Consider the following 27,398-nt stretch of genomic DNA (forward strand, 5'->3'; position numbering starts at 1 on the left):
CTGGAATATCTCTAGGGAGGGAGATTCCACACCCTCACTGGGCAATCTGTTCCAGTGCTCCGAATGAAGAGGTTCCTCCTCATGTTCAGGTGGAACTTCCTGAGCATCAGTTCCTGCCCGTTCCCTCTTGTCCACCCCCGAGCAAAGCCTGGTCCACCCTCTGGCACCTCCCTTTAGACATTTATACGCATGGATACCATGTTTGTAACGCAGGCTGGCAGTTCCCACGAGGTTCCCGCGTGTTTTCCCCTCACGCCCCCGGGGCCATTTAAAGCCGCCGCGTAAAAGGGGGCGGGCGCGGGGTGTTACGACAGTCGCCTTTTGCGGCAGCGCGGGTTTGCGGCGCGCGGCGGCGCCCGACGGCAGAAGGAGCGGAGCGGGAGGAGGAGGGAGGACAACAAAGGGCCGGCGGGGCCGGGCCGGGGCCGGGGCGGCGGGGCCGGTGAGCCGGGGCGAGCCGGGACGGGGGGCACGGCGGCACCGAGACGGGCCCCGGCAGCGCAGGGCTGCTGCGGTGGGGACGGGCAGCTCCCGCGCCCCTCGCGGCACGGCCCGTGCCGTCCCCCTGCGGCGGCCGCGGCCCGAGCTCGGTGTGGGGCCGGGGAGGGTCGTGCCGGGCTGGGAGCGCCCCGGGAGCCGCGTGGCATGGGGGAGCAAAGCGCGGGCACTCGTGGTTAACGTCACTTTTGTTCCTTTCGCTTACCGTTTAAATTCCCAAAGCAATCGGTGCTGTGAGGCGCTTTGGAAAGTACCGTGCTCTAGAGTTGAAGAACTTGGTGAGCTTGGCATTTTGGACATCCATATAAAATTTTTGGATACGTAGGTTTCATGCGAACGAGTATTTCTGCTTTAAAAAAAGAAAGTGAAACTTCCTTTGAGGTTCAAAACAATGCAGGGGCAGATGTAATGCTATGGAATGTATTCCATGGTGTTATCGTGTTTAAATGCAAGAGAAGCTGAAGGAGTGTAATTAATGAATGCAGCACGTAGTTGGAGGGTAAGAAGACTTTGTTGCTTATCACAGTTTTTCTGGTGCTGTGTGACTGGCCCTTAGGTCGCTTTGTGATCCTGTAAAGCTAAATTCATGTGCTGTGGGGTGGCCTGAGGATTAGTAGAAGTATTTGTAAATCATTTGAATAATTTGAAGCTCTATTTAAATGCAAAATACTATGTGCTTAATACAGGTATGTATAGTTTTGGTAGCCAGTGGAAAGCCAATGAATATGCAGTTGAATTTTTCCAGCTGAGTTCAGTTGCACCTGTTTTGTATTTACTGTTGAGCTGTTCTTGCCAACCTGCCTTCTGGCTTCTCTTCCTGGGAGAGTGCCCTGGAAGTTTCAGGGCACTGTTTCATGCCAGCAGCTGTGCAGTTGTGTGATCCACACAATGGATGCCAAGGACTTCAGTTATCTTTCCTTCAGACTGGCTCTCCTGTGCTGCAGGTGATGAGGAGCATTCCTGTGTTAAATAGGAATAGCCAAGGCTGTGCCCATGTCCATTATGAATTTAACATAAATAATGCAGGTTCAGTGATGGAACAATTCTTAAGACCACCATGGTTTTTCTGTTGTACCTTAAAAGGTATTCAAAGCATACTTTTTTTTTCCCTCTAGCAGGTGGGAAGAATGAAAGGAAGGGGGGATGAGAGGATGTTGAACCTTTTTGTTTGGCTGTATGATGGAAGGAAACAGGACAGAGAACGTCTGCAATAGATCCTTGGGATGGCTTCAGAGACAAGAGAATGATGCTAAACCATGGCTCTGGAAACTTTCTAATTGCTTTTCTGCTGCTGAGAAGGCTTTGCCTTGTGGTGCAAAAACGGTAATTCCTGACTTTCCCTAAAAGCTCAGTTGGTCTCCCAGTGCCAAGGGGGGGGATGACTGACCCAAGGTCGGAGTGGGGAGGGAGAGGAGACAGCAGTTCCCACAGTAAATACAAAATCTGCCTGGGGATTTCAGGCCTTCAGTTGTGTTTGTAGCACTCCCATCAGTGTGGGGAGAACAGGCAGGTTGCTTTGCTTGACAGGCTTTACTCTCCACAGCTGTTTGGGATAATACAACTGACTGCTGAAGAGGTGTGTAAGGCAGCTTCCTGAAAGCTCTGCAGAGTTATTGCTGAAGAGTTGAGTAAAGGGGTAATCCTCATACTTCTAGTTCTTTATCCATTTAGCTTGGAGGCAAATTTAGTTTTCTGAATAATATATAATAATAATATTATTATATAGTAATTACAGCAATTGTGGATATTGTTCTTCACTGATGTCTTAATTTTTCCTTGGTTCCATTTCTTTAAATGTTCCTTTTCTGTAGTGTATGTGATTCTGTACATTTAAGATGAAACATTTTAAGGAATAGAAGGAATAGTACAACACAATTAAGTACTTGAGCAAGTGAGCTCCAACTATTACGTGACATTCATGGATGTTCAGTCTGATTTTAAGTAAAGGACATGGGGGAAATGGATAAGCATATTGCTGTCTTCATGTGTCAGGGGTTAGGAAGGCAGCTGCTATAAAATCTGGAATTTAATATGTAAATCAGTTCCAGACAGATCTTTGGCAGAGTTTCTCTGTGAGATGTGGCGTCAAGTGGAGAGGAATGGTTTTGAAGTTGGGTGATCAATTATTCATTAATGTGTAGTAGGAGATGCATTAAATTCAATTTGGAAAATAAAAGTTGTTCAAAGGCTCTGGAGCAATGTGTTCTGTGCAGGTTATCTCTTCTGACCTTGGCTGTTCTGTGCTACTTCTAACCTTGCTTAGTTCTCACTGCTGACATTAAAAAAACCCCCACATCTGTTTTTGTCTCTGCTTTTATGTCTGTGCATCTTGATATCTTAAATCAGAGTAGGCAAAAAACAGTTGTGAAACTTGAGTCTTGTTTGCCCTCTGTTGCATTGATACAATTTCTAATTTTTTGAATTATTAATCTTTTAATGCATTACTCCTTTAACATTAATACAATTCTAAAGTCCTTATTCAAATACAACTTATGAAACTGTAAGTTGTGAAGCTTTTTACATCATATCCATATGTGTTTCTTCTTACAAGGAATCTCTTAGCCTTAGGCAACAGTTTTCTGCTTTTTAGATTCTGTTTCATAGACACACTGCTGTTTGGTTTATAGCTTTTTGGGTTTGTTGCTTCCAACAATATTCTACTGATACCGGTATACCTAAGGCTGGCACACATAACTGGCATGTTTCTTCTAATATTTTACTTGTTCAATCAGTAAGGTAATACTAGTCATAAAGATAACACCTTAAAAAGTTTCATTTATCATCAAAATTGTAACAGTTTAAAAATATGCTGCTCATCCTATGAAATTGTTGCCTTGTTTATGTATCTGAATGTAACCGAGCTTTCCTTTTTCCAGAAAGATTACATGGAGAACAAGAAAGCTGCTGTGGAATTGAAGGATGCTTCATCTCCTCACAATGCTGGCTCTAAACTCTTTCCAGCTGTGCCGCTTCCCGATGTTCATCCTCTCCAGCAACAGCAATTACAGCTCTCTCCTGGCCCCAAAGTAAGCTGCTGTGCTCATGGCTCTGACTCTTCCTGTCCTCCACAAATGCATTGTGGTGGTGGTGGTGGTAACTTGATTCACCCTGGCACAGTATTAGACTCAAAAAGCACTGGGACGATAACTTGTCAGGTGGGGTCAGGATTTGCTTACCAGTCTGCATCTTCACTGAAGAACCCTCCAGCCAGAAGCGGCCTGGCAGGAATTTCCAGTGAATTCTCTGGCATGTGCGTAGAAAACAGTGTATCCTCCTGTCAGCATCTGGCCTGTTGTGGGAAACTCCATTTCCAGCCCTGTCATGGTAACGTGCACAAACTGCATCAGTTCCCAGCCCTGCAGAGCTGCACATCTCCTGGCTATTTCCCTTGTCCTGAGTTCACGAGTGGGGCTCCAGCCCACCTGGACGAGCACCTTGCACAGTCGGAGCTCACATCACGTGTGTGCGCCAACCCTCTGCACCTAAACGTGGCCCCTCCCGTTTGTCTGAAGGGCTCTCACTACTGCAGTGACTGCTTGAGCAAGGTTTGTACACCTCACACTTCTCACTTCTTAACTGTGGAATATGGTTAGTGCTGAAATTGTGTTACTTGAGCAAAACACCAGCTTCCATGGGTGCAGCCTGCACCCCCCTAGTTGGTGATGCACAGTCCAGGTGCACCAGGTACCCTGTTGGAAGCTGATCTCTTTTCTGAGGTAACATTCAGTGCAATAGGAAGACAAAGGACCTATTACAATGCTCAGCTTCCATGGGATTTGTAAAGTACTCAAGTGGAATTGTTACTGGATTTGAAAGACACAGTTCTCTCTTCTTCAGCTCCAATTAAGGTGTTCTGTAGTAAGGACTGACTAAAGGCTAACAGCAGTTAACATGTACCCTTGGGCAGTTGATCAGTAAGGAGCCATTTGTAAGTCAGGTGATTCATCTTATGTTAACAAGGATATTCTGGTTTTGGTTTATTTTGATAGGTCTTAATCCAGCCTTGCCAAATTCATAATTTATACTTCGCTACCAATTTGGTCCAATTCAGAACTCGTTAGAACTGTGTTTGAATATTACTAGGAATTCCAAATGAAATAATATACTCAGCTTTGCAAGATGTGTTACTTAAACTTCCAAGCTTGAGTTTCCAGTAGAAGAGTGAAATGTCACTTCAATAAACTAAGTGGTGCATTCGGTATATATGGAGTTACCACTTCTTTGGGAGGGGGAGGAGGGCGTTTCAGCCTTGTACTCTGAATTGTGCAGGTTTCACGTGCAAGGTCTTTGGTTGTTTTTTTGGTTCTTTTTTTTAAACATATTAATACTACTTAAAGGTGGCACCTCTTGATATGTTGAGTTTAATAGAACCTTTCCTTGTATTGGGAAACCTAGGGCTAAGTATACTGGGAAAGATTCTAGGATAGCAGCTTCCTTTATGCAGTGATACTGTTGTTAATTAACTTTGTTGAGTACATCTGAACTTGCATTTGTTGCAGAAGGGAATCTGAGTGTTTCTAGCATGGAATGGTGTGTATTAGTATTCTATACTAAATGAACATGTATTTTGAAAAATTGTCCCAACAGCCAACCAGAAACAGCTTAGTTGATGCTGCTAAAATCTGGCCAAATATTCCTCCTCCAAGTGCACAGACTGCACCTGTTCCAATCCCAATCTGTAATGGCTGTGGAACCAAAGGAGCAGGAAACGAGAAGAGTTTGCTACTGGCAAGCAGCCTTGGCAAATCACCACAGAAATATGGTAAACCACATTTGTTTGAAACTTCCATGTAGTGAATGTCCTCCTTTTAAATACTGTTGCAGAGCAAGAGTTCTCTTAAATTGCACTGTTGTCTGGAAACTTCTATAAAGTCATAGAAGACCAAACAGTAAAAAAATATTTTGTCTCTGTTTTGATAATTCTTGACTTGGATTTACATGTTTTGACTACATATCTAACTTACTGTATTGTTTGCGTAGAGTTTTGGTTTCTTTACAATGGGGTTTTTCACTGTTTCTTAAAACTTTTCTAGTTTTAAGAACTAGAAAAAGAAATTGTGAGGACTCAGAAGCTGTTTTGTTCTGGTGGTGTATAGAGAAATTATCTTCAGCCATACTTTGAAAAGCATTCGCTTCCTCTAGTGGCTGTTGTCCCTTCATATGTAATAAAGGTGTAACACTTATAATTACAATATAGCTTTTAAAGTGTTCCTAAGAGGAAAATACTGTGTGAAATAATTAAATGGTCTTTCCACAGTGTTAGTACTGCTTCAATTACAAAATCATCAGGTATGAAAGTTATAAACTTTTAAAATGTCATGGAAGAATAAGAAATTGGATAGTTTTACTGTTACTTTAAGACTACATCAATTAAATGTCTTTACAAAATAGAATTCCAGTGCATCTTGTCAAAGACTAACTAGCCAGCATATACCCAAACAAACATGACAGTTGTCTGGTGTGCCTTATTTTAAATTCTCAACTTTAATTTGTAATTTGTTCAGATTCCATATTTCATTTCCATTAGTGATACAGCACCCACTGAATTTGGCACAACCTCAGACAGTTTTTTTGTGGCAGACACCACCTCAGCACTCGATAATTTTTTAAAAATAATTACTTGATTGTTTGAGAGCTTAAAAGAAAAGTCAAAGTTATCTCGAATCTTTATCCTAATTTGACAGTGACTAAATTTCTGTTAAAGTCTGGTTTGTTTGATTCCTTAGGAAAACAAAACTGAACTTGCATTCCTGAGCATGCCGTTCATAAAGCTTCCCAAGTGGAAATTTTATCGTATGTTAAATTTAATACTTTTGGTATTTGGAGATAAAAATGACATGTGTTCTTAAACCTGTACAGGGTCTCCCGAAGTTGCAATAACAGGCCAAGTTCTGGAAAATTTGCCCCCCATTGGAGTCTTCTGGGATATTGAAAACTGCTCAGTTCCCACTGGCCGTTCCGCTATAGCAGTTGTGCAGAGGATTCGGGAGAAGTTTTTTAAAGGTCACAGAGAGGCAGAATTCATCTGTGTGTGTGACATTAGTAAAGAAAATAAAGAAGTTATTCAGGAGCTAAACAACTGCCAGGTATCAAAACATCACCTGCTGGGTGTTCTTGCTTGAGAACTTGTTTCCTTTGAGTGTGCCAGCAGTGGTTCATGTTCACTGAAGTTTTGTTTGCTTCTGTGGGTTTAGTGCATGAGCTTATCTTCAGTTTATGGATGGGGTCTTCAATGCTAATTTTTTCTGGGTGGGATATTTTTAAAAACTGAAACTGCATTCCATTATCTGTAGGTTACTGTTTTAGTGAGAGAATTTTTATCTCATTCAGTAAATGTGGTGGTGGAGTTTTTGTGTTATGCTTCAAATCTGTGACTAAATGGTTAACCCAAAAGAACTAAGATTCTGTGAACTTACTTAACTTCTTTACTTTGTTAACCCTCTATTTCAGCTGCAGTTTTTTGGAATGTTTTTAGGGTCTGTAAGTTGTGATCTTTAACACACAGCAGCAGAAGTCATCCTGGAGACACTGCTGAACAACTAGGGTTGAAGTTTATTGCTCATTAGAACAGGTTGAGATTCGTATGTGTTCTATTTCATTCATGTGTACATTCATTTATCTAAAGAAAAGGTGCATGTGAAAGCTTGTATTTCAACTTTAAAACAACTAAAGTGAGCAACAGTTCACATTGAAGCTTTTCTTTAGAGTGTATCTATGTATTTCCACAGGTGACTGTTGCACACATCAATGCTACAGCCAAGAACGCTGCTGATGACAAACTCAGGCAGAGTCTTAGGAGATTTGCTGATACACACACTGCACCTGCTACTGTGGTTCTTGTGTCAAGTAAGTGTTTGTGGCACTCATCTACAGTGCAGAATTCAGTTCCTCTCTTTCAGTGGTGCTTTTGCATATGACACTGTTTTGCTTTCCAAGGGTGGTGTTTAGGACCAGCTTTAACTGAACTGCTGAAGAATTCTTAATGTCAGTGGCAGGGACAGTAAAATGAGAACTTGGCTTAGTTCAGTCAGTGCAATGATCTGGTGTCTTGTTGGGTGTCAGTGGGTATGTGACTAAATACTGTCTAAAGTTAGCTTCAGCAGGAAGCTGATAAGGTAAAACTCATTGGGTTGTGTTGTAAAACTCATTTATGGTCTGAGCAAAATGTATTTGTTTTTAATTCACATAGCAGTGTATTATGCAGTTAAATATACAGCCACTCAGCTGTTGAGTTGATGTGTGTTGCCCTGGGTTTCTCCCTGAAGCAAAAGAAATGTTTGCTAAAGAAATATCCAGTACCAGTCCAATGCCCTACTGATGAATTGCTACAAACTGCTGTTAAAAGGAAGCCCTTGCCTTGAGACTGAATGTGAACTGCTGACTTAAATTGTCTGTCAAGAACCTTATAGCTGTTGATGCTTTTTTGTTGCAAAGTTTTAATGATAACTAGAACTTGTCAAGTGAGATTTGCAGTTTTGTTTCTTTAATCAGTTGGGGTTTTTTGAGCTTTTTCAAGTGTTTCCGTGCCTATTTTATGTTTTTCTCCAGCGGATGTCAACTTTGCTTTGGAACTGAGTGACCTGAGACATCGACACGGTTTCCGAATAATTCTGATACATAAAAACCAAGCTTCAGAAGCACTCTTGCATCATGCTCACGAGCTTATTTGTTTTGAAGAATTTATTTCAGACTTGCCACCAAGGTTACCACTAAAAGTGCCGGTAAAGTTTTTAATTCTTGGTGTAACAGATGTTTCCAAGTGTCAAATTCCATTTTTTTTGTTCTAATTTAGGAGGAGAGCAGGCTGAAATTATGTGTTAGTTATGGTGAGGCATTATGTCTGCTGACCATTGTCTGTATTTCAGTTACTACCCTGGGAATGTTTGCCTTCTATTTAAGACTGAAAGAACGAAATAATAAAATGAGAAAGTAATTAAAAAGTGAAATAGCAAGGTCATGTTCTTATCAATAAATATTTTACCAGATAAGGTACCTTACATGCTTTTCTTTCACACACAGAAAGTTCAGGTAAGAACTTAGTTGTGCATTAAGACATCTTAGTGCTTTTTTAAGTGTCTTTTCTTGGTTTTCTGTCTTCCTTGGTGATTCCCTCTGGATTTGTTGTGCTGTCTTTGTACAGCACTCATGGATTTTTCTTTCTCTGAGATAACTTCCTGAACTATGTGTTCACATGCCTGTGTAGAATATATAGGGTGTTGGATGGGTAACAATGATGCTTTCTCATCTGGAGAATTGATCAGGTACTGATCCCTTGATCAAGGATTCTGTAGTCTCTTTGAACTTTAAATTATATTGGAGATGGAAGTTTGAGAATCTAACCTGGTATGAGAGTTTTCCAAACAAGTTGTGCTGCAAAAGGAATGACTTGAGGATGGGACGGGGGTGGTGGGAGGAGGGCGTATGTCACCAGAACCAATGGAAAACGGCTGGTTTTGAACAAGATATTCTGACATAATCAAATTAAAACCTTCCTCTTTTAAACAGGCCTGCCATACACTGTTATATGTCTATAATCTGCCAACAAACAGAGACAGCAAAAGTGTCAGCAATAGACTGAGGCGCTTGTCAGACAACTGTGGAGGGAAGGTGCTGAGCATTTCTGGGAGCAGTGCAATCCTCCGCTTCTTAAACCAGGAAAGTGCTGAACGGGCTCGGAAGCGAATGGAAAATGAAGACGTTTTTGGTAACAGGATTGTAGTGTCTTTTACTCCCAAGAACAAAGAACTTAATGAAACAAAAAGCTCCAGCTTTGTGGGAACTGAGAAGGTCAAGTCTCCCAAAAAAATTAATAAGAGCACAAAGCTGTGCCTCCTCAACAAAGACTCAAGTGATCAGTCTTCTGGTACCAAAGGCTCTGCTGGGAGGGGATTCCAGATTCATGGATCTGCCGTCAAACCCACAAATGTTAAAAGTTTACAGGTATTTTTCTACCTTGTTAAATATTCTTGCTTTTTCTTGTGTTCTGAGGGTTGCTTCTGTTAAAATTCTAACTTGTCCCATTAAATGAATAATAGTAATGTGTAGTGACATTGCTGAATGAGAGCTATATTCATATGCTTGGAAAGCAGATAATTAATTTGAGGGTTGTTGTTCCCCCTTTGTGCCCCTTTTTTCTCAATTTGGAAATGCTGCTGCTACTTAGAGCCTTGAATCCTAGCCAGTTTTGACTTTTGCACTGGTAATGAGTCTAACATCTAGAGTGATCCATTTTAAAGAGAAGTAGGGTTAGATTTGCCATGTACCAAATATTTCAACTAATTGACAGTCTACTCTCCTGTGTCACAGAAAATCAAAAATTCCTTGTTACAAAATGCCAACAAAAATGCTATTGTCAGTCATCTAGGTTTCCATCAGAAGGAAAGCCTCTGGCAAGGGATGTCTGGTGCTTTTATGCTGACCTTTTATCTCTTTCTTATAGGAGCTGTGCCGCCTTGAATCAAAGAACATCAGTAGAAATACGGAAAACCAGCAAGAACATCTAAGAGAAGAAATTCCTTCTCCTCAGAGTAACTCTAATGCAGCAGTTTCTGTGTCTCTGGCAACCAAAAAACTGGGAGCAGGAGAATCATCCTCTAAAAGTAGTCAGAAGTATGTTTAAAAATAAAAAAATGTCAATATTAGTTACTTTTTAAAAAATGCGAATTCTACAACATAACGTGTTTTCTTTTTCTTTTATGTATTTGTAAATAGAAAAGAGACCTCTGCTTCCAGGAGCATTACCAATTCCCCTGTAGATAAAAAAGATAAAGATGAAACTGTGTTTCAGGTCAGCTATCCCTCTGCTTTCAGTAAGCTGACGGCCTCAAGACAGCTCAGTCCTTTGCTCATGTCTCAGAGTTGCTGGTCATCTCGGTAAGTGTCTGTCTTGTTTGGGAGGTGAGGTGAGACTTCACTGATTTTTTTGACAGCTGTAAGTGGAGTTGTGTGTGCTAAGAACATTTCTTATTTCCACTGATTTATGTGGACACAGAAGGAAAAGTGGTGCTGCATGACAGCTAACAGAGGTTGGACATAAAGATAAGGTGGAGTGAACAGTTTTTCAGAAACTTATGATGTGGCAATTGTTTCATGCAAACTTTGAAGCTTCTAAAAACTCCTCAGAGGTGTTATAAACATCTTACTCCTCTTATTTTCAGTGCCTTTGAAATTCCCAGTAGACATCTATCCAGACCCATTAAATTCTCATAAACTTGCATATCTGGTGTTTGCCAATTATTAGAATCAAGTGAAGGAGTTTGACTTTGTAATGTGTTAATAAGAAAGTAGAATACTTAGTGCCAAATATGTTATTAAATTGGGTGACTTTGAAACATAATATGAATTATTTCCTTTCTATACAAAATACTTGTTATGATGTTTTGCTTGTGGTGGAATTTGTTTTGTGTGCACATATATATATATACTAGGAAAATCCATTCGAAGTGCTGTATTTGTGCACTTGACCTGTGTCTATTTTCTGAGTGATTTTGGGTTGTATATATAAGAACTGTGCAATAACTTCTTTAGCTGATAATTGTTTTTATTTTACCCAGGAGTATGTCTCCAAACCTTTCAAATCGATCATCTCCACTCACATTTAATGTAGTAAATCATACCAGTGGTACAGACTGCCCTGATCCTTTTGCAAATGGAGCAGACATTCAGGTCAGCAACATAGATTACAGATTGTCCAGAAAAGAGTTGCAGCAAAATTTACAAGAAATTTTCTCAAGACATGGCAAGGTAAAGGCACAAATTCCTTTAAATCTGTTTAAGTACTTTTTGTTTATGTGTTTAGAGGCATGGTTTTATGGTCTAGCTTCAGGTGAGCAGCAAGCTATCTGAGCAGGACTTTTAAATTTTATTAAAAGGGTATACTATGGTTTTTTTCCTTTAAAAAGACCAGATCATCACTTGCACAATGTTTTTAATTTCGGTGTGGTCTTCATAGATTTCGTATTCTGAAGTTTTGTATATAAAATTCCTACTAAATGGCTCATTAGTCATGCAGGGAAGAGACTTAAGCTTTAACAGGATAACCTTTTTAAGCTGTAAGGCTGAATTCCTAATGCCAGCTTAAAAAAATCACAGTGAAAACTCAGTTTCTGAATAAAAAGTGATCAAAAGGAGGGGGAGTGTGAATTGGTAAAAAGCAACTATGGAAGGCAAGGTCACTTCTGCAGCAGTGCTATTTCCGTCTGATCTGTGCATGACATTCTTCTGGCATAATCTTCTACGATGGAAGATGATGCTGTTGTTAATGAAATACTATGAATTTGCCTTGGTCCAGGTTCCCTGCACTTGGCTTTTGTTTGCATTGTCCTGATGGTTGTGGTTCCATCAGGACTCAGGTCCTCTTTGCATTGTATTTGGCTCTTGGCCAAAGCAAGACTGTGCTACTCAAGTGGTGCCTTGCTGGGGGTTCATATCTTGTTATAAATGTATGAGGTGTTTTCTTCCTCAGGTAAAAAGTGTCGAGCTCAGTCCTCACACAGATTATCAGTTGAAGGCCATAGTTCAGATGGAAAATCTTCAAGAAGCCATCAATGCTGTCAACAGTCTTCACAGATACAGAATTGGCAGTAAGAGGATCCAGGTCTCATTAGCAACGGGAGCTGCTAGTAAATCACTGTCTCTACTTAGGTAATAAGCATATTGGCATCTGTTTAATTGTCCTAGCATGTGTTCAGTAGCTGAGAGATGATTTCAAATACTGATTAAAGGAATGGTAGAGAAGTAAAGTCAAATCTGTCATGTGACCTGGTGAATGTATTAAATACAACTAGGTTAGTTTTCAGTTTAGCATTTTTATGCTGCTTATATTTTGAGTTGCATCTGAAGAGACTAGATCTATGTTTAATAGCTTCACTACTCTTACTTCATAATACTGATGTGCCTTTAACTTAATTTGTGCAGCTGAGTTAAGGTTGCACTTGGCATCTTTATTTTTTATTTGCTCCAAGAAAGTGCATATGAATTGCCTCTTTGAGGATGGGTGCACAGTTGAAATGCTGTTGGTGTTTCCTTGATGTTTTTTCTAGATGGAAGACAATAAAACTGGAGTGCTGATGCTAGTGAGAATACAAGTATTTATTTTTCTCACACTGAAAGAAAGCATTAGGAAAAAAGTTGTCATTGTTTATTCACAGAATGAAACTAGTACAATTATGTACTACTTGCTATTGTACGATTTACAAGTTTATTTGATTCTTGCCTGTTCAAAGTTTGTACTGTAATAACCAGGCTTGTAACTTTTAATGCTGCAGCTTTGTTGCTTTTTAAAGAGGCTCAAATCTTACCACCACCTATGAAAGACACAGCTCCTTCAGAGACATGACCCAATGAGTTAGGAGAAACGTTAGTACTTGCACTCTCTGATCTGAAATGACAACTTCTGTAGTGCTGGAATGGAAGGAAATGCAATTTGTCCTGTTTTATTTATAGTTCATAAACTGCATCTGTAAATATATCACCAGTTTGAGCTGGAGTCTAATTATAGTAGATTAATTTTGTGCTAATGCTGCAAAACCTCTTTTATAGCTCAGAAGCAATGTCCATTCTGCAGGATGCACCTGCTTGTTGTTTGCCTGTGTTCAAATTCACAGAAATCTATGAAAAAAAGTAAGTTCCTGGTTGTTTTTCCTTCTTAAAAAGAATATTATCTTGTGGAATTGTTTACAGTGACTTATAGAGAGTAACAGAATGGAAAGTTATGGATTTTTATGGGTAGATGTTACAGCATATTTTGTATCCAGAGGCAATGACTGGCCTTTCTCAGGGGGTTCTACTTTTGTATTTTCCTTCATTTTTCTACATTGGTGTGAATAAGTTAGTTACCTTAACACTTTTCATAGAACAGTTTCTAGCATATTCCTGTTTATTGAATAAAAAGGTAGAGATTACAGCATTGTCTTACCTGTGTTTATAATGTGCTTGCATTTCAATCTTTTTCTTTTAGATTTGGTCGTAAGTTAATTGTATCAGATTTATATAAACTCACGGATACTGTGGCGATCCGGGACCAGGGCAGTGGGAGGCTCGTGTGCCTCCTGCCCAGCAGCCAGGCCCGCCAGAGCCCCTTGGGATCTTCCCAGTCACACGATGGATCCTCAGCAAACTGTAGCCCTATAATATTTGAAGAGTTGGAATATCACGAGCCTGTTTGTAAGCAGCATTGCCTGAATAAAGACTTTATGTAAGCTGTGTATAAAATACTATAAAACCTTACAAAATATTTGAACAGCACCTGTCATGTATAAGTCTGTTGAAGTTGAGGTATATATGTTCTCAGAGTGTGCTCTGGACACTTTATATACTTACAAGAATAAGTCAGAAAACAGTGAGGTGGCACAGTGAATTTTCTAAGCAGTTCTCGTGGGTTAGTGTGTCTGGGTGAGATGATTGTGTTCCAGCACAGCTGCCAGGATTGAACACCTTTTTAACAGGGGCTGGAAGATACACTGTGTTCCTCTGGTTATGGAGGAAGGCTGTACATACCAGAGAGATTTCTATTAGCCTGAATTTTATTACATAACTGTAGCTGGAACTGATGGTTCCTCTTTGTCCTCCAGCTACATTTAGTAAGTGATTCATACTGGTTTAAAGGTTTCCTCAAGCCATGTGTTAAGTTTTTGGTTTCATTCAGCAAGAGCCAGGTTATTCTGCTAGAGCAGTTATTAGGTGTTCACTGTTAACTGCCTGGTATGTGCTGCTAAAATTTCATTTGAAAGTTTTAATCTAACGCTAATAGAAATGTAGTCATCTCAGTATGAATTCTGGAAATTTGCTGTAGCTGTATTAATTTTTTGTGGGGGGAAAAAAAAGTTGTTTGTGACTGTACCTAGTGCTGTTGTCAGCTGGTAGCAGTTATATGCATATAGTATAATGTTTACTGTGGGGGTGTATGTGAGCACAGACATACTGTGCTAAAACTGTGTGTAGAGTAAGCATATAGACTTGAACCTCTTGTTTTTGCAGTGAGCACGAGTTTGATCCAGATTCTTACAGAATTCCTTTTGTGATTTTGTCTCTGAAGACATTTGCTCCTCAAGTTCATAGTCTTCTACAGACACATGAGGGTACTGTGCCTTTACTAAGGTAAAATATTGTTAATTTATGTTTTTAGTGTAAGGCTGAAGATTTTTATTGTAGGTTGAAGATTTAAAACCTTACGGAAGTTACTTGTTGTGTAAAAACTTCAGTTCTTATTTAAGAATAATCCAAATTAGTGTATTATGAAATTATTACTTTTAAAATTCTTGTTGAGCAAAAACAGGACACTTATTTAAAATGTGTATTCTATAGAAATTTCTATAATGTGTCAGTAATTTGTTGAAGCTTCTTGCTCATTAATTGTCACAAAATAATGATATTTTTCAGAAAACTGTTGGTGGTATTTTAGTGTATAATGGAAGCTCCTTTTTTCTTCCCAAGTTTTCCTGATTGTTACATGTCAGAGTTCAATGATCTTGAAATGGTGCCAGAAGGCCAGGGTGGTATTCCTTTAGAACATCTGATTACCTGTGTTCCTGGAGTTAACATTGCCACTGCCCAAAATGGCATTAAAGTTATTAAATGGATACATAACAAACCACCACCTCCTACTGCAGGTAAATATCTGTTTAAAATGCTTTCTCTAAAAGGTCTTGGGGGGTTTTTATGCTAAAAAACTAAGCTAATAAATTCTGCTAATAAAATAATTGCATTGTATAACTGTTAAACTTGTTATAAAGGAAAACTTTTAGCTTGAGTATTCATACTTATTTTTTCCTATGCTGTAGCTTCTGTCCATAAGTAAAGTGCAGTGTTTAGTGGAAGAAGACTAGTGAAAGGTTCAATAACATGACTCTTTTGTTCGTAGATCCTTGGCTTCTACGTTCCAAGAGCCCTGTGGGCAATCCCCAGCTCATTCAGTTCAGCAGAGAAGTGATAGATCTCCTCAAAAGCCAACCCTCCTGCGTCATCCCCGTCAGTAAATTCATCCCAACGTACCACCACCACTTCGCGAAGCAGTGCCGGGTGTCCGACTACGGGTATTCCAAATTAATGGAGCTGCTGGAGGCAGTGCCTCATGTGCTGCAAGTGAGTGATACAGCTCTGTTCCTTTTGACTTGGGAAATTGTATCTGCACCTGTCCAAACTACTGGCTGGTGCTGTAAAATAGGTGCTGTGCAATTACCTAGCCCACCTTGTGAGAGATGGTCAACTGAACCTTGGTAGGTAATTGTATTCTTTGAGATGCTGTTTCTGAGTTGTTTTTATTGTGCCTACCCATTCTGGGAAAACTAACTCTTCATTTAAGCTGCTTTTTAGCTCTGGATTGTGCTTGGGTAAAGGTTTTTTGATTGTGCTGTGTGTCATAAGAACACAGCAAATGCTGAGTGCTCGCGAGTGGGGCTGAAATGTGTAGTTTGTGACTTAAAGGATTTCTCTGTGAAATAAGTCATGTGATCTTCCATTACAAAACCATTATGGTCACATTATTTTGAACATCAGTTGCCTGTAGAATTTTTAAATAAACAATACAAATGTGTAAAGTCGCAATAGCATTCATAGATAAAGCACTGAATTTTGATGACATATGTCTGAGTATGGAAAGTGTGTGGCTTCATGAGGCTGCTGTTCCAAGTGCTGTCTCTACAGTAGTCTTTGTTTCTCACCTACCTGTACTAGAACTGGCTTTTAAATACCTTTTACTGAAGATGCTAGAGCTGAGTGACCAAATAAAAATTTTCTTTCAGATCCTTGGTATGGGCTCCAAACGCTTGTTAACTCTAACACACAGAGCTCAAGTGAAGCGCTTCACTCAGGACTTACTGAAGCTTCTCAAATCCCAGGCCAGTAAGCAAGTTATTGTGAGGGAATTCTTGCAGGCTTATCACTGGTAAGTTATCCTTAATGAAACAAGAGAAATTCTGCAGGACATGGCTATCAATGATGCACTTTAAATCTTAGTACAAAGCTGTGGCAACTATATTGACCCTTCATTGTGATGGGGAAGTTCAAACTTCTAATGAAAACAAAAATTAAAAGTTCTCTGGCATACTTTACTGCTTTCTTTAATACTGGGTTCATTTAGTTTCATGGGAGTTAGTAAATGGACTATTGTATTTCATTAGTTCTCTTTGAAGCCATGGCTGCAAGGTTGGATTTAAGCAAGTAGGTTGTGGCACATTAAGTTTTCCCTTTATGGTTCATGTTAGTGTTAGGCTTTCTTTAGAGGGAAATATAAAATTAATAGATTAATTGTCAGGAGTTACTCTTACTCCTTTATCTAGCAATGGCAAAAATGAGGAGTAATACCTGTCTGGAACATTCTGGTCTAGCATGATGAAAAATAGGGGTTATTTTTTAAGAACCAAAATTATACTTTTCTTAATGTGAAGATGGAAAGCAGTAGTTGATGTGCTCTGAGCAAACCATAGCATCTTAGAGCTACCTGTGATCTACCTTTACATGTGTTCTGTTGTGCATCTTGTGCCAACAGCTCCTTTCTAGGACTGCACTCTTCTTCTATTTCTACTGTTGGCAAAAATGCATTATTGTTTGTTTCTAAATGTAGAGTCAGCACTGGCCACCTCTTGAATAAGAGCATATGTGAAGTGTTCTTGCTTCTGAGAGATTTTGGTCAGGGAGGTGGGAAGAGTAAAATGAATTTTAATATATTTCTTAGTATTTGGGAAGCTTAATATGGTGTTTTCCAGGATATGGTCTCTGCCTTCTCTTGAGACTTGTTCTCATTTAATAGTGTATGTCTGTAACTAGTAAGCAAATACAGACTAGTAGAAGTGTTGCCATATGGAGCTGTATAAACAGAACAATTACATTTTTCCTGAGATGGAAAACTGTTACTTTACATTATCACTTCCTTCAACTAATCTGAGGCACCCACTGGTTGATAGATACAACTCTGTTACACTGATTGTTCTCATGACAGTAGATCTTACTTTTCTGGTTAGAATGGATTTCTAGGTTTCCCTTGTTTCACTGGGTAGTATTACTGCCAATATGAGAATTATTTTTTTATGATTTGAGGCTTATTTTCTCAACTGTCAAAAAATGTATTTTTTGCCTACACAGCATGCATTAAATACTTGTGTTATACACAGTCATCTACAACTTTCAGGTGCTTCTCTAAGGACTGGGATGTTACTGAGTATGGAGTGTGTGAACTGGCCGATATCATATCAGAAATTCCAGATACAACCATCTGTTTGTCACAACAAGACAGTGAAATGGTAATTTGTATTCCCAAAAGAGGTATGTCCATGTACATTTTTTGTACTGTTTCTAAATAAATTCTTCTTTGACTGTATTAAAACTGTAGTAACTCAAGTGTGTAGAAGTGACTTATATTTTTTTATAATGGTGTTGCTAACTTCTAGCAAATCAAGAATTTGTCTTTCTTTGGACACTTGTAGTGGAACAGACAGGAAAACAGGTGCCAAAACACATAAAAGAATGTTACTCCTTCTCCATGTAGTTAAGCTTTCTGTGGAATGATTAGAGGGTGGTTGTTTCCATACAGAAGACATAGCAATGTAATTGGCTATTTAAAACCTCCCAAAGTGCTGATCACCCGAGTTTTTGACTTTAAACAAGTAAGTTTTGTAAAGGTCTTCAGTCCCAGACAAAAACAGTGACTTACAGGATATGTGATTAGGCTGAAAATCAGCCATCATATTTTCTCATTGTATTCTGTTGCATTTGTATGAGTGTTGTGATGTGGCTCTTGCTTTGTTTGGGTTTTTTTTTTTTAATTTTAGAACGTACACAAGAAGAAATTGAGAGAACCAAACAGTTTTCCAAGGAGGTGGTGGACTTACTGCGCCATCAACCCCATTTTCGGATGCCCTTCAATAAATTTATTCCTTGTTACCACCACCACTTTGGTCGTCAGTGCAAACTCGCTTACTATGGTTTTACAAAGCTACTTGAACTCTTTGAAGCCATACCAGATGTCTTACTTGTAAGTTTTAAAATCTTAAGCTGTACTGAAGCATTTTTCTGGGATCTATACAACTGTTTCAGCTTTTGATCAGAAGCTTTAGTATGAGTTATAAACTATGCACCTGTAATGTGTAGACAGCTGTATTTAAGAAGATCTTATGTGATAGCTACTCTGGTAAAATGGTCCAAGGCTTTGAGCACATTCAGGAGGCTATCTGTTAACAAATTCAAGTTTTCTAAATGGGGTTACATCATAAAATTCAGTGCCTCAAAATTAGAGTGAAGGTTCATTAAATGGTGGAGTCACTGTCCCTGGAGGTGTTTAAGAAGAGAGTGGATGTGGCACTTGGTGCCATGGTGTAGTAGAAGGTGGAGTTAGGTCAAAGGTTGGACTCAATCTCGGGGTCTTCTCCAACCTAGTTGATTCTGTGATTCTTTGTAAAGTTGTGTTCAACTTGCTTTTAAAATGGTTAGCTATTTAGCTGCTTATTTTGTAGTATTTCAGAAGTTGGATAGTTTTGCTTGCTATATAAACAGCTCTTTGAGTTGGCTGAGCCCTGCAGTGCAGCAAACGATTGGCGAGCGCTGAGTTTTAACTGCAGACTACACTTGGTTCATCCAGTCTGGGTAGGTCACTTGAACGCAGTGTAACTTCTCTTTTGTAGGTACTGGAATGTGGGGAGGAGAAAATCCTCACCCTCACAGAGGTGGAACAAGTGAAAGCTGTTGCTGCCCAGTTGGTGAAGCTGCTGCGGTCGCAGAAGGACAACTGCCTGATGATGGCAGACCTGCTGCCCGAGTACAGCAGGACCTTCGGGTACAGCCTGCGCCTGCAGGACTATGACGTGAGCTCAGTGCCAGCCCTGATGCAAAAACTCTGCCATGTCGTAAAGGTAAACTTGTGTCTTTGTCATTTATGTATGCAAGGTTGTGTTAAGGAATCTTCTGTCTCAAATGACATGTCTCAGTATGTGGAACAAGGGGTACAGCATTGAGTCAAGAAGAAGAAATTCCTAAAGGATTTTAAATGGAGTTTCTATATTCTTATGATACTTTCTTTTTGGTTTTTTGTAGCCTTGCAGCTTTCTCTGGGAACACTCATGTTTATTAGCATATAATAAGTAAAAGATTGTATTATAGTACTTATTTTAACAGTACAAATTATTTTTTCCCCCTGCCTCACTCCTAACTGTGAAAAAACAATTTTCTAGTAACTGTAGTAGTTGTCATTCTCCTAATGCTTTAAATTCCTTTTTTGAGCTATGGTTTGAGACTTTGACTCTGAATGTAAATAAGTAGATGGGTTACACTGTAGATGTTACAATTAAATGGATGTGGGCACATTGGTTTAGTTGCTCCAGGTTTGTTAACTTAGCAACTGGTGTTCAGGCTGGAGCTCAGTCAGGTCCTGTTGGCTTGGAACAAAGAGTAAAATCATACCTACAGTGTGGCAGAAACAGCTACACAGCTATATGGATCTTGTATATTTAAATATTTCCATGTAATTAGCTGGATTCTGAGTGCTTTTGGCTGGGGGAATATCAGATGCTAGTGTGTAGTGTCAGGTACAGCTCTGCTCAAACAAACCCCAGCTACACATCTTATTTATAAATCAGTCTCTTCCCTGTCCCTGACTTCGTTCCTGATTCATTTTTCCAGGTTGTTGACACAGAGTCTGGCAAGCAAATTCAGCTGATAAATAGGAAGTCCCTGCGGACTCTGACTGCCCAGTTGCTGGTCTTGCTGATGTCCTGGGATGGAACATCCTTTCCTTCTGTCGAACAGCTTAAGCAGCATTATGAAACAGTCCATGGTACTTCACTTAATCCATGTGAATATGGATTTATGACCTTAACTGAACTCCTGAAGAGTCTGCCTTACCTGGTTGAGGTGTGTAAGCTCTCACCTTCCTGATGTGTCTCATACTTTGAAAAGGCATTGTGACTAGAGGATATGGAGGTGTGTGCTCTTATTCTTTCTCTTTTTTTTTTCTTGTTCAAATAGGTTTTTACCAATGGTGCAGCAGAAGAATATGTCAAGCTTACAAATCTGTACATGTTTGCAAAGAATGTGAGGTCCTTACTTCACACTTACCATTATCAGCAAATTTTTCTTCATGAGTTCCCAGTAGCATATAGCAAATACACTGGAGAAGTGCTGCAGCCTAAAGCATATGGATGCAATAATTTAGAAGAGCTCTTGGGAGCAATTCCACAGGTGTGAAGAATTCTGTTTTGCACAGTTACATTGAGATTTCTGCATGGATTAAAAGTAGTTACACAACCACAGTTTCTGTGAATTGGGGTGAATTACTGGACTAATTACCTTCTCCAAGGGAGCTTATAGCAGTCATTGAAAATACAAATTTCTGAGGAATCTGGACTGTGTACTGAGAAAAAGAAAATAAACCAGTACACATGGTTCAAATTTTGCTTATGAACTGTTCCTGGTAAGGTTGTAAACATCCCTGGCATTTTATGGAGTGAGTGAATTGATTTTCTGTCTTGAGTGAATAAATGGTTGTAAAGTCCTGAAACCTCATTTGGATCAGGGTGCATTTTTGGCTGTAGGAGTGCAGAATTGTGGGGCTTTGTCAGAAGTGCCACATAGTAGAATTTTGCTGTGGCATATTCTTGTCATCCGCGTGTCCTAAGTGCTCTAGGATAATTTTGTGACCCAATTTATGCCTATAAGCTTTCCTTTATGTAAGTCCTTTAAGTGGAGAGTCACAAAATAAAATTTTGCAACTCCATGTTTAAACTTTTAGATTTGCTAATATATAGTTACTACGCTTTCTGGCTCTGTGGTTTGCCTTTGGCATCAATTGTTTTGAGATAAAGCTTTTGCTTGGGTAATGTAGTACAAGTTGGCAATGTTATTTAGTTTGCTTTAAAAAATAATGTCAGTGCAAAGCTGGATGAAAGGCAGGGGGCAAGCTGTTTTGGGCTTTGACGTTAACATGTGCTGATGTTCAATTCTGCTTCTTTCTCAATAGGTGGTCTGGATTAAAGGACATGGCCATAAGAGAATTGTGGTCCTGAAGAATGATATGAAAAGTAAGCTATTTTGATTTTTAGCAGTATCTTAGTTTTCTTTATTATTTTTTTTAAGAGGCAACTTGACAAAACTAACCAAATGAACTTGCCTTTTTGTAGCTCGTTTTAGCTCACCTAGTTTTCCCCCTGCTGATCATGTGGATGATCATGGAAATCAACTTGCTGACAATAACGGACATATGATGGAGACCCCAGGATCCACGTCATCAATGGAACTAAATCTAGGAAGACCTAGCACTGGTAATGTAAAACTGATTTATATAACAATTTTATTGTCTTAGGGGAAATAAGCAGAGTAATTGAAGCAGCATGGGGAAAGGTGTGTGAGTTAGTAAATGTGAACTTCTTAAATATGCTTTGTGGCTTGAAAGCTTGTTGAATTTGAGTATACAGTTAGGCATGTGTCCTCAGCTATCAGTGTATGCAGGTGGCTGTAGCTGCTGGGGTACTGCTTCCCATGGACTGTGGTGGAATTTTAAGTCTACAGGTATTAAGCTCATGAGAGAGGATGGTCAGTAGCAGCTTCTGCTGCCTATGTCTCCTGTGCTCTGATGAGAATATAGTGCTTTTCTATAGTGTTTTTATGTTGCTTTTGTGTTATTTATTTGCAAGTAACAACGGCAGTTCTGTTGGTGTAAATCTGTCTCCAAATAAAAATAACCGGGAAATGGTGACCTACTTCATGTTGTGCTGTGGTCTCCAATTCTTTTATTACCTGCAGGTTGGAGAACTTCTGAAATGGTTCTTGAGTTATTTCAGAACTCTAGGCTCGTCCCTTTCAATAAGGGCAAATCACTTTATTTTGAAACTTTCAACTTAAATTTCACATGTAAATGTGTTAGTACATAAATAGTTGATAGGATATTGGTGTGTCTGCAGGGGAGTTGTCTGGTAACTGGTCCTTCTCTGTTAAAGACTGTTCTGTAGGACTTCTTTCCTCAGTTCTTCTATTACATGAGTTTGGCAAATACCATATTTTTCTCTAGGGATATATTTACTCAGGCAGGCAATAGTTGAACATACTAGTGCTTTGTCTGATGCATTGTATTTAGTTAGATGCTCCTGATGCAGCAAATGAATCTGAGGTTAATTAGCATTCATTACATTAGCTTGGTATTAATATTTCAAATACCGAATAGCTCTCAAATCCTCAGAATTGCATCTGGAGGCTTTTCATTTACAAGCTCTGAAACAGTGACACCTTCACAGCTTAGAGACACTTTGAAAGATGTTCCCTTGTTTTTGTAGTTTCCAATCAAACAGAGCAAGAGCTCCTTTGCCTCACAAATACATCTCCTGTTGACCTGCTGTGTGAGCCAGTCCCTTCCTGCCTGCCATCCCCACAGCTGAGACCTGATCCTGTGGTTCTGGAGTCTGCAGACCTCATCCAGTTTGAGGAACGCCCTGCACCTCTCTCTGGTAAGATTTTGCCTGCCTGTGTTGTGTTACTTATGGAAGACAACTTGACAATTTGGAAAACAAGGCATCAAGTTCCATTTAACCACATCAATATGTGTATGACACACTGGGATGTGTTGGGAACGCAGGGGGCTTCCGTCAGAAACTCCAGTACTGACCAGAAGTACCCTGCTGTGACTCTTACTGGGAACTTACCCACCTCTAAACTTGCATTTGGCCAACCTGTAGCAACCTTTTCACACAACCATTTCATAGTGCTGAGCACTGAGACTCTTAATGTGTGAGAAGTAAGTTAAACTTGCTGAACAGTACATGATGCAGACAGAGCCAGAAGCAAACATCACCTCAGCTGCAGAGGTGAGCATGACACATTTTTTGGCTTCAAATCAGACTGATAAGTTCTTTTTAAGTATTTTATTTCCTAATACCAAATAAATATTCTTTATTTTTCAAGAACAGAGCATCAGTAAATTGAATTGTCTTATTTATTTTATTTATTTTAGAAATAATGATTTTAACAGAAGAAGAAAAACAAAGAATTGTTACCACAGCTCAAGAAAAATTGGTCTCTGGGTCTGTGGTATCTGACACCACAGAGAATGCTTCAGTGCCTCCCTGTCAGTCCTCTGAAACCCAAGTAAACAAGGAAGCAACAGACAGCCCAGCCAAAAAGCAACACAAAAACAAGGTGAAATTGGCAGCCAACTTTTCACTTGCACCTGTAACCAAGCTTTAACTCTTTCTTTTTAGTGTGAAGGACAAATACCCATGGACTGCACAAAGTAAAGCTGTTTGTTAGCCCAGTTGTATTTTAATGAGAGGCCTAGAAGAATTAATTTGTATTTAATGTATTCTGTGAAGATTTTGTTCCTTTTACACTGAACACAGCTATTAGCAGAGCAGATTTTTTTCTATTACTTTGAAAAAAAATCTGGCATTTGTTAAATTATTCTTAAATTTTACAGTTTTTCATAAGTGTGTTCAGTAAAAGCAAAATATTGATTCAAAAATGGAACAGATTTTATTTTCTTTAAGCCTCGTTGGTGATGTAATCATACATGTAGCATATTGTATTCTATAGGCTGTTGCTTACTGGTATTGTTTCAGACAGTATTAAGAAATGCATGATTTGTTTTTTCAAAAGCCTGTTGAGAAATTTTTAACTCGCTGACCCAAAATGACAGGAGTGAAGGGAGCTGATTGTCCTCCAGAGGAGAAACTTGTTCTCTGACCTTTCAGATGACTTGTAACTGCATTGGAAATTCTTGCCTAAAGATGTCTGTAGAAGATTATGTGGATCTTGTGTAAAACTTGTTTTAAATGTGTTGTTTTTTTCTGTAGCTTTCGGTTCCGTTTAGGAGCTTTCCAGGACACTGATGCTTTAAGCTTCCCTCTTACATTTAGCTTGTCTGGCATGGGTTTGGTTAAGGAAAAGACTGTCTTGGGGTCATGAGTTTAAGATACAGACACACACATTTTCTTTGTGTCTAGAAATGAAGTTAGGAAGATTCTGATATTTCTGAAATATGCATTTAATGCATAAATTACAGATAATGGAGCGGGTCTTATTAAAGTGGTTTGTGATGGAAGGTCCTGATGCTATTTCCACCTGTAAGGAAAGTTCTAGCTACATGTGGAAATGCTAAGGTTGTTCTGCTTAACCTTGTTTTCTATTTTTAAGCATGTCCAGTAAATGGGAAGCTCGTTCTTTGTGCTGTCTTTTAGCTGTGTCTGTTTTTATTCTAAGAATTACTGCTAGTGTTGGAAGCTTTTTTTGAATTGTGGTATCTTGTGTTGGCTTTTGAAAGGGCCAGCTTTGGAAGAGAGGTGAAGTCAGTGGATGACCTTAACTCTAGTTAGCAGAATTGTCCAGTGTGTGAGACTTTATACCCATTCTGGGTAACCATGGCATTTACAATGGGTTGTATTTGCCAGGCAGCAAATAAATTGCTTGTAGTATTGAAAGAACCTATACTAGAGGCTTTCCACTGGCCAACAGTATTTTTTTAGATGGATTCTATTGTAATATGCAAGAGATGGAACACAGGCTCTAATTTCTCAGCCAGCAGCAGGAAATGCCACTGAATAATGGCTATAGAGAGAATTTTACTAGTCAGATTTTGTTATAAAATCTTTTATATTTAGGCAAGTATTACCAGTAGTGAACTTAGAGCCATTGTAAGTGCAAAGAAACACTTGGAAGTTTTTCTGAGCATTCTGGCACAGTATTTTGAGTCCTTAGTAAACCTCTACAGACATACTGCTATAGAAAAAAGAATTTAGAAGTAAACTTTCTTGGAATGCTTTTAATGAGTTAAATGCAAGAAAATCTGCTTTCACCTGAAGTTTGATAAGGTTAACAGTGATCAGTCTAGATCTTTGTTTCAGAAGAGCACACATTGGAGAAATGACCAGCCAGGAATCATATTTTCATGAGATGCAGCTACAAGTCGTCTGGAGTACTAAAGAAAACCAGGTTTTTGCTTCAGAGGAAAATATGGTATTTGACAAAATAAGTGTGGTGGTTACACCACATCTGGAGGTCAGCATATCTTATCTGGATTCGTGTGTGATTCTGCTGAAATCGCTGTTTGAAAGTAATAGAATAATACTTTTGAGAAGTTGTGTTCATAGTGTAACAAAATAGCTAATTGAATTGCAATATATTTTTTTATCCAAAGGGTTAAATGAATGATGTGACTTACAGATTTAAAACCATTACAACCATGAAATTCTTTAATTTAGCAAATAAATGTACTACTTCAGATTCATGTTTGTTTAAAAGAAAAAATGTCACTGAAGCCCTCAATTAATGCACTATCTTTTTTCTTGGAATGGGAGAGAGGAGGAGGAATTCTTTTCTTAGCTGTCTACTTTGTTTGGACACCTTCTTTTGTGGCTCAAGTGCTGTTTTTTGTGTGTTGGGACCAAACAGTTGTGTCAATAAAATTTTCAAGCAAGCAAAACTCTTGTCCTTGTCTGAAGACCTGAAAAAAACCCAGCTCTGTCCTAGAATCCTTAACTTGCTGTGTCATGTTAAATTTAATTATTCAGACAGAACAGAGAGCTAAAATTTGAGTTTTAGTGAAGGCTAAAACATGATAAATTCTGGAGAATGAGGCTTTTCCCAGTTGTTGGAATTGAGCTGTTAGCAGATGGACTCAGCATCTCTTCCTGCTCTTTTGTACAAGGTTATGTTTAGGGCTTATTTTGAAAGGAAACTGTACTCTTTGTCAGCCTAAGGATTAAAATGGAGAAAGGAGTGTAAATGCAACAGTTGGAAGTCAGGTGTTCCTCCAGAGTTTGTCTCCCTGAGATGTTAAAGTTGTCACAAGTAATGTCATAGAGAGTGTTACTGTGGAATAAAGTTAACAAGTCACTTTGGAGTTAGAGTGGCTTTGTTTTCCAGCTTTCTGAAGATGGATTATCCAGGAACTACAAATCTGGCAGAACTCTTTCACTAGAGTGTTCTGAACTTCAGAATCTAACAAAATAAAGAAGGGCAACTAAACAGAACTGTTGTGGCATCTCGCAGCTCCATGGGCAAAAGTAAAGAGCTCCTGACCTTTTTTTTTTTTTTTTTAATTTTATGGCATATTCTCACTTAATGGAACTGCTAAGTGGAACAGTCTGCCAGAGTAAGTGCCAGGCTTGCTGCAGGTTCAATAACCAATTTTAAAGTCACTACCTAAAAAACTTACTTACCAGGAAACTCTCTGTAAGTAGTATAATTAATATCCCTCCTGAAAATAATGAATATCCCTCTTTAAAAGGAGGAACAGACAAAAACTTTCTATAGCAACACCACCAACCTTATAATCATCACTCTGTAATTGCATTTTTTTTCAGTAGCTGTGAAATGTTTTTTAAGTCTATGGATGAGTAAAATCCCTCATAGCACTTGGTATGTAATTACCTTTAAAAGGTGAGTTTGACTGGAAATGCTGCTTTGGTACTGTGCTGCAAACATTCCCACTTCTTTCATTCTCACTTTATTTTAAGCCATCTGTTTTAAGTTAGTAAAATTTTCATAAGTCATAGAAGTCATGATGGAAATTATTTTTTTGTCTAAAATGACTGTGGCTTGTTTTGCCTGCCATGATGTAACAGGACAGATGTGTTGCATGGTGAGCTATGGTTTAACTTCTGTTTCTATTAATAGCATCTTTCCAGCATACATTACTTTTAATGTAGTATTCCTTCTTGTATAGACTACTTTGATGTTTAGTATTACATAGATGGATAAAATTAGAAAAAAATCATAGTTCCAAGTGCTATACATACACTGTAGAAAGCAGATTGATCAAAATGGCATTCTCAATTTATAAGAAATTTCTGAAATGCCACTTCAGGGTGTTATTTCTGAGTTTTCTGTAGAGTAAAAAAGGCTTCACTAGGATAGACCAGTTTTAAGGCCTTTTTTAGATATGCTTGACTAGTCCTATCTAATGCTTAGCTGCCTCACATCTACAATAT

General features: G+C 39.0%; 1 protein-coding gene across 3 annotated transcripts; it reads left to right on the plus strand.

The window, feature by feature from the left end:
- Window positions 1-424: 424 nt before the first annotated feature.
- Window positions 425-25,888, plus strand: KIAA0430 (KIAA0430 ortholog). Of its 3 annotated transcripts, none has more exons than XM_017813516.1 (27): window positions 425-442; window positions 1,614-1,821; window positions 3,375-4,043; window positions 5,086-5,260; window positions 6,358-6,584; window positions 7,227-7,344; window positions 8,047-8,219; window positions 9,004-9,438; window positions 9,938-10,107; window positions 10,210-10,371; window positions 11,052-11,241; window positions 11,963-12,141; window positions 13,039-13,119; window positions 13,457-13,693; window positions 14,476-14,595; window positions 14,932-15,107; window positions 15,359-15,579; window positions 16,239-16,381; window positions 17,624-17,757; window positions 18,264-18,466; window positions 19,113-19,340; window positions 20,107-20,337; window positions 20,452-20,664; window positions 21,443-21,503; window positions 21,603-21,743; window positions 22,752-22,922; window positions 23,426-23,658. In XM_017813516.1, the coding sequence occupies exons 2-27, from the start codon at window positions 1,675-1,677 to the stop codon at window positions 23,656-23,658; spliced, it is 5,238 nt and encodes a 1,745-aa protein (XP_017669005.1). In that variant the 5' UTR covers window positions 425-442; window positions 1,614-1,674. The 3 variants fall into 3 exon arrangements, with proteins under 3 accessions (XP_017669005.1, XP_017669004.1, XP_017669006.1); XM_017813515.1 differs by lacking the exon at window positions 425-442 and adding an exon at window positions 679-776 and having other exon boundaries at window positions 23,426-25,888; XM_017813517.1 differs by lacking the exon at window positions 425-442 and having other exon boundaries at window positions 1,707-1,821; window positions 3,379-4,043; window positions 23,426-25,888.
- Window positions 25,889-27,398: the final 1,510 nt, after the last annotated feature.

Source organism: Lepidothrix coronata, unplaced genomic scaffold (genome assembly GCF_001604755.1).
Source record: "Lepidothrix coronata isolate B3197 unplaced genomic scaffold, Lepidothrix_coronata-1.0 Scaffold41, whole genome shotgun sequence".
Lineage (NCBI taxonomy): Eukaryota > Metazoa > Chordata > Aves > Passeriformes > Pipridae > Lepidothrix > Lepidothrix coronata.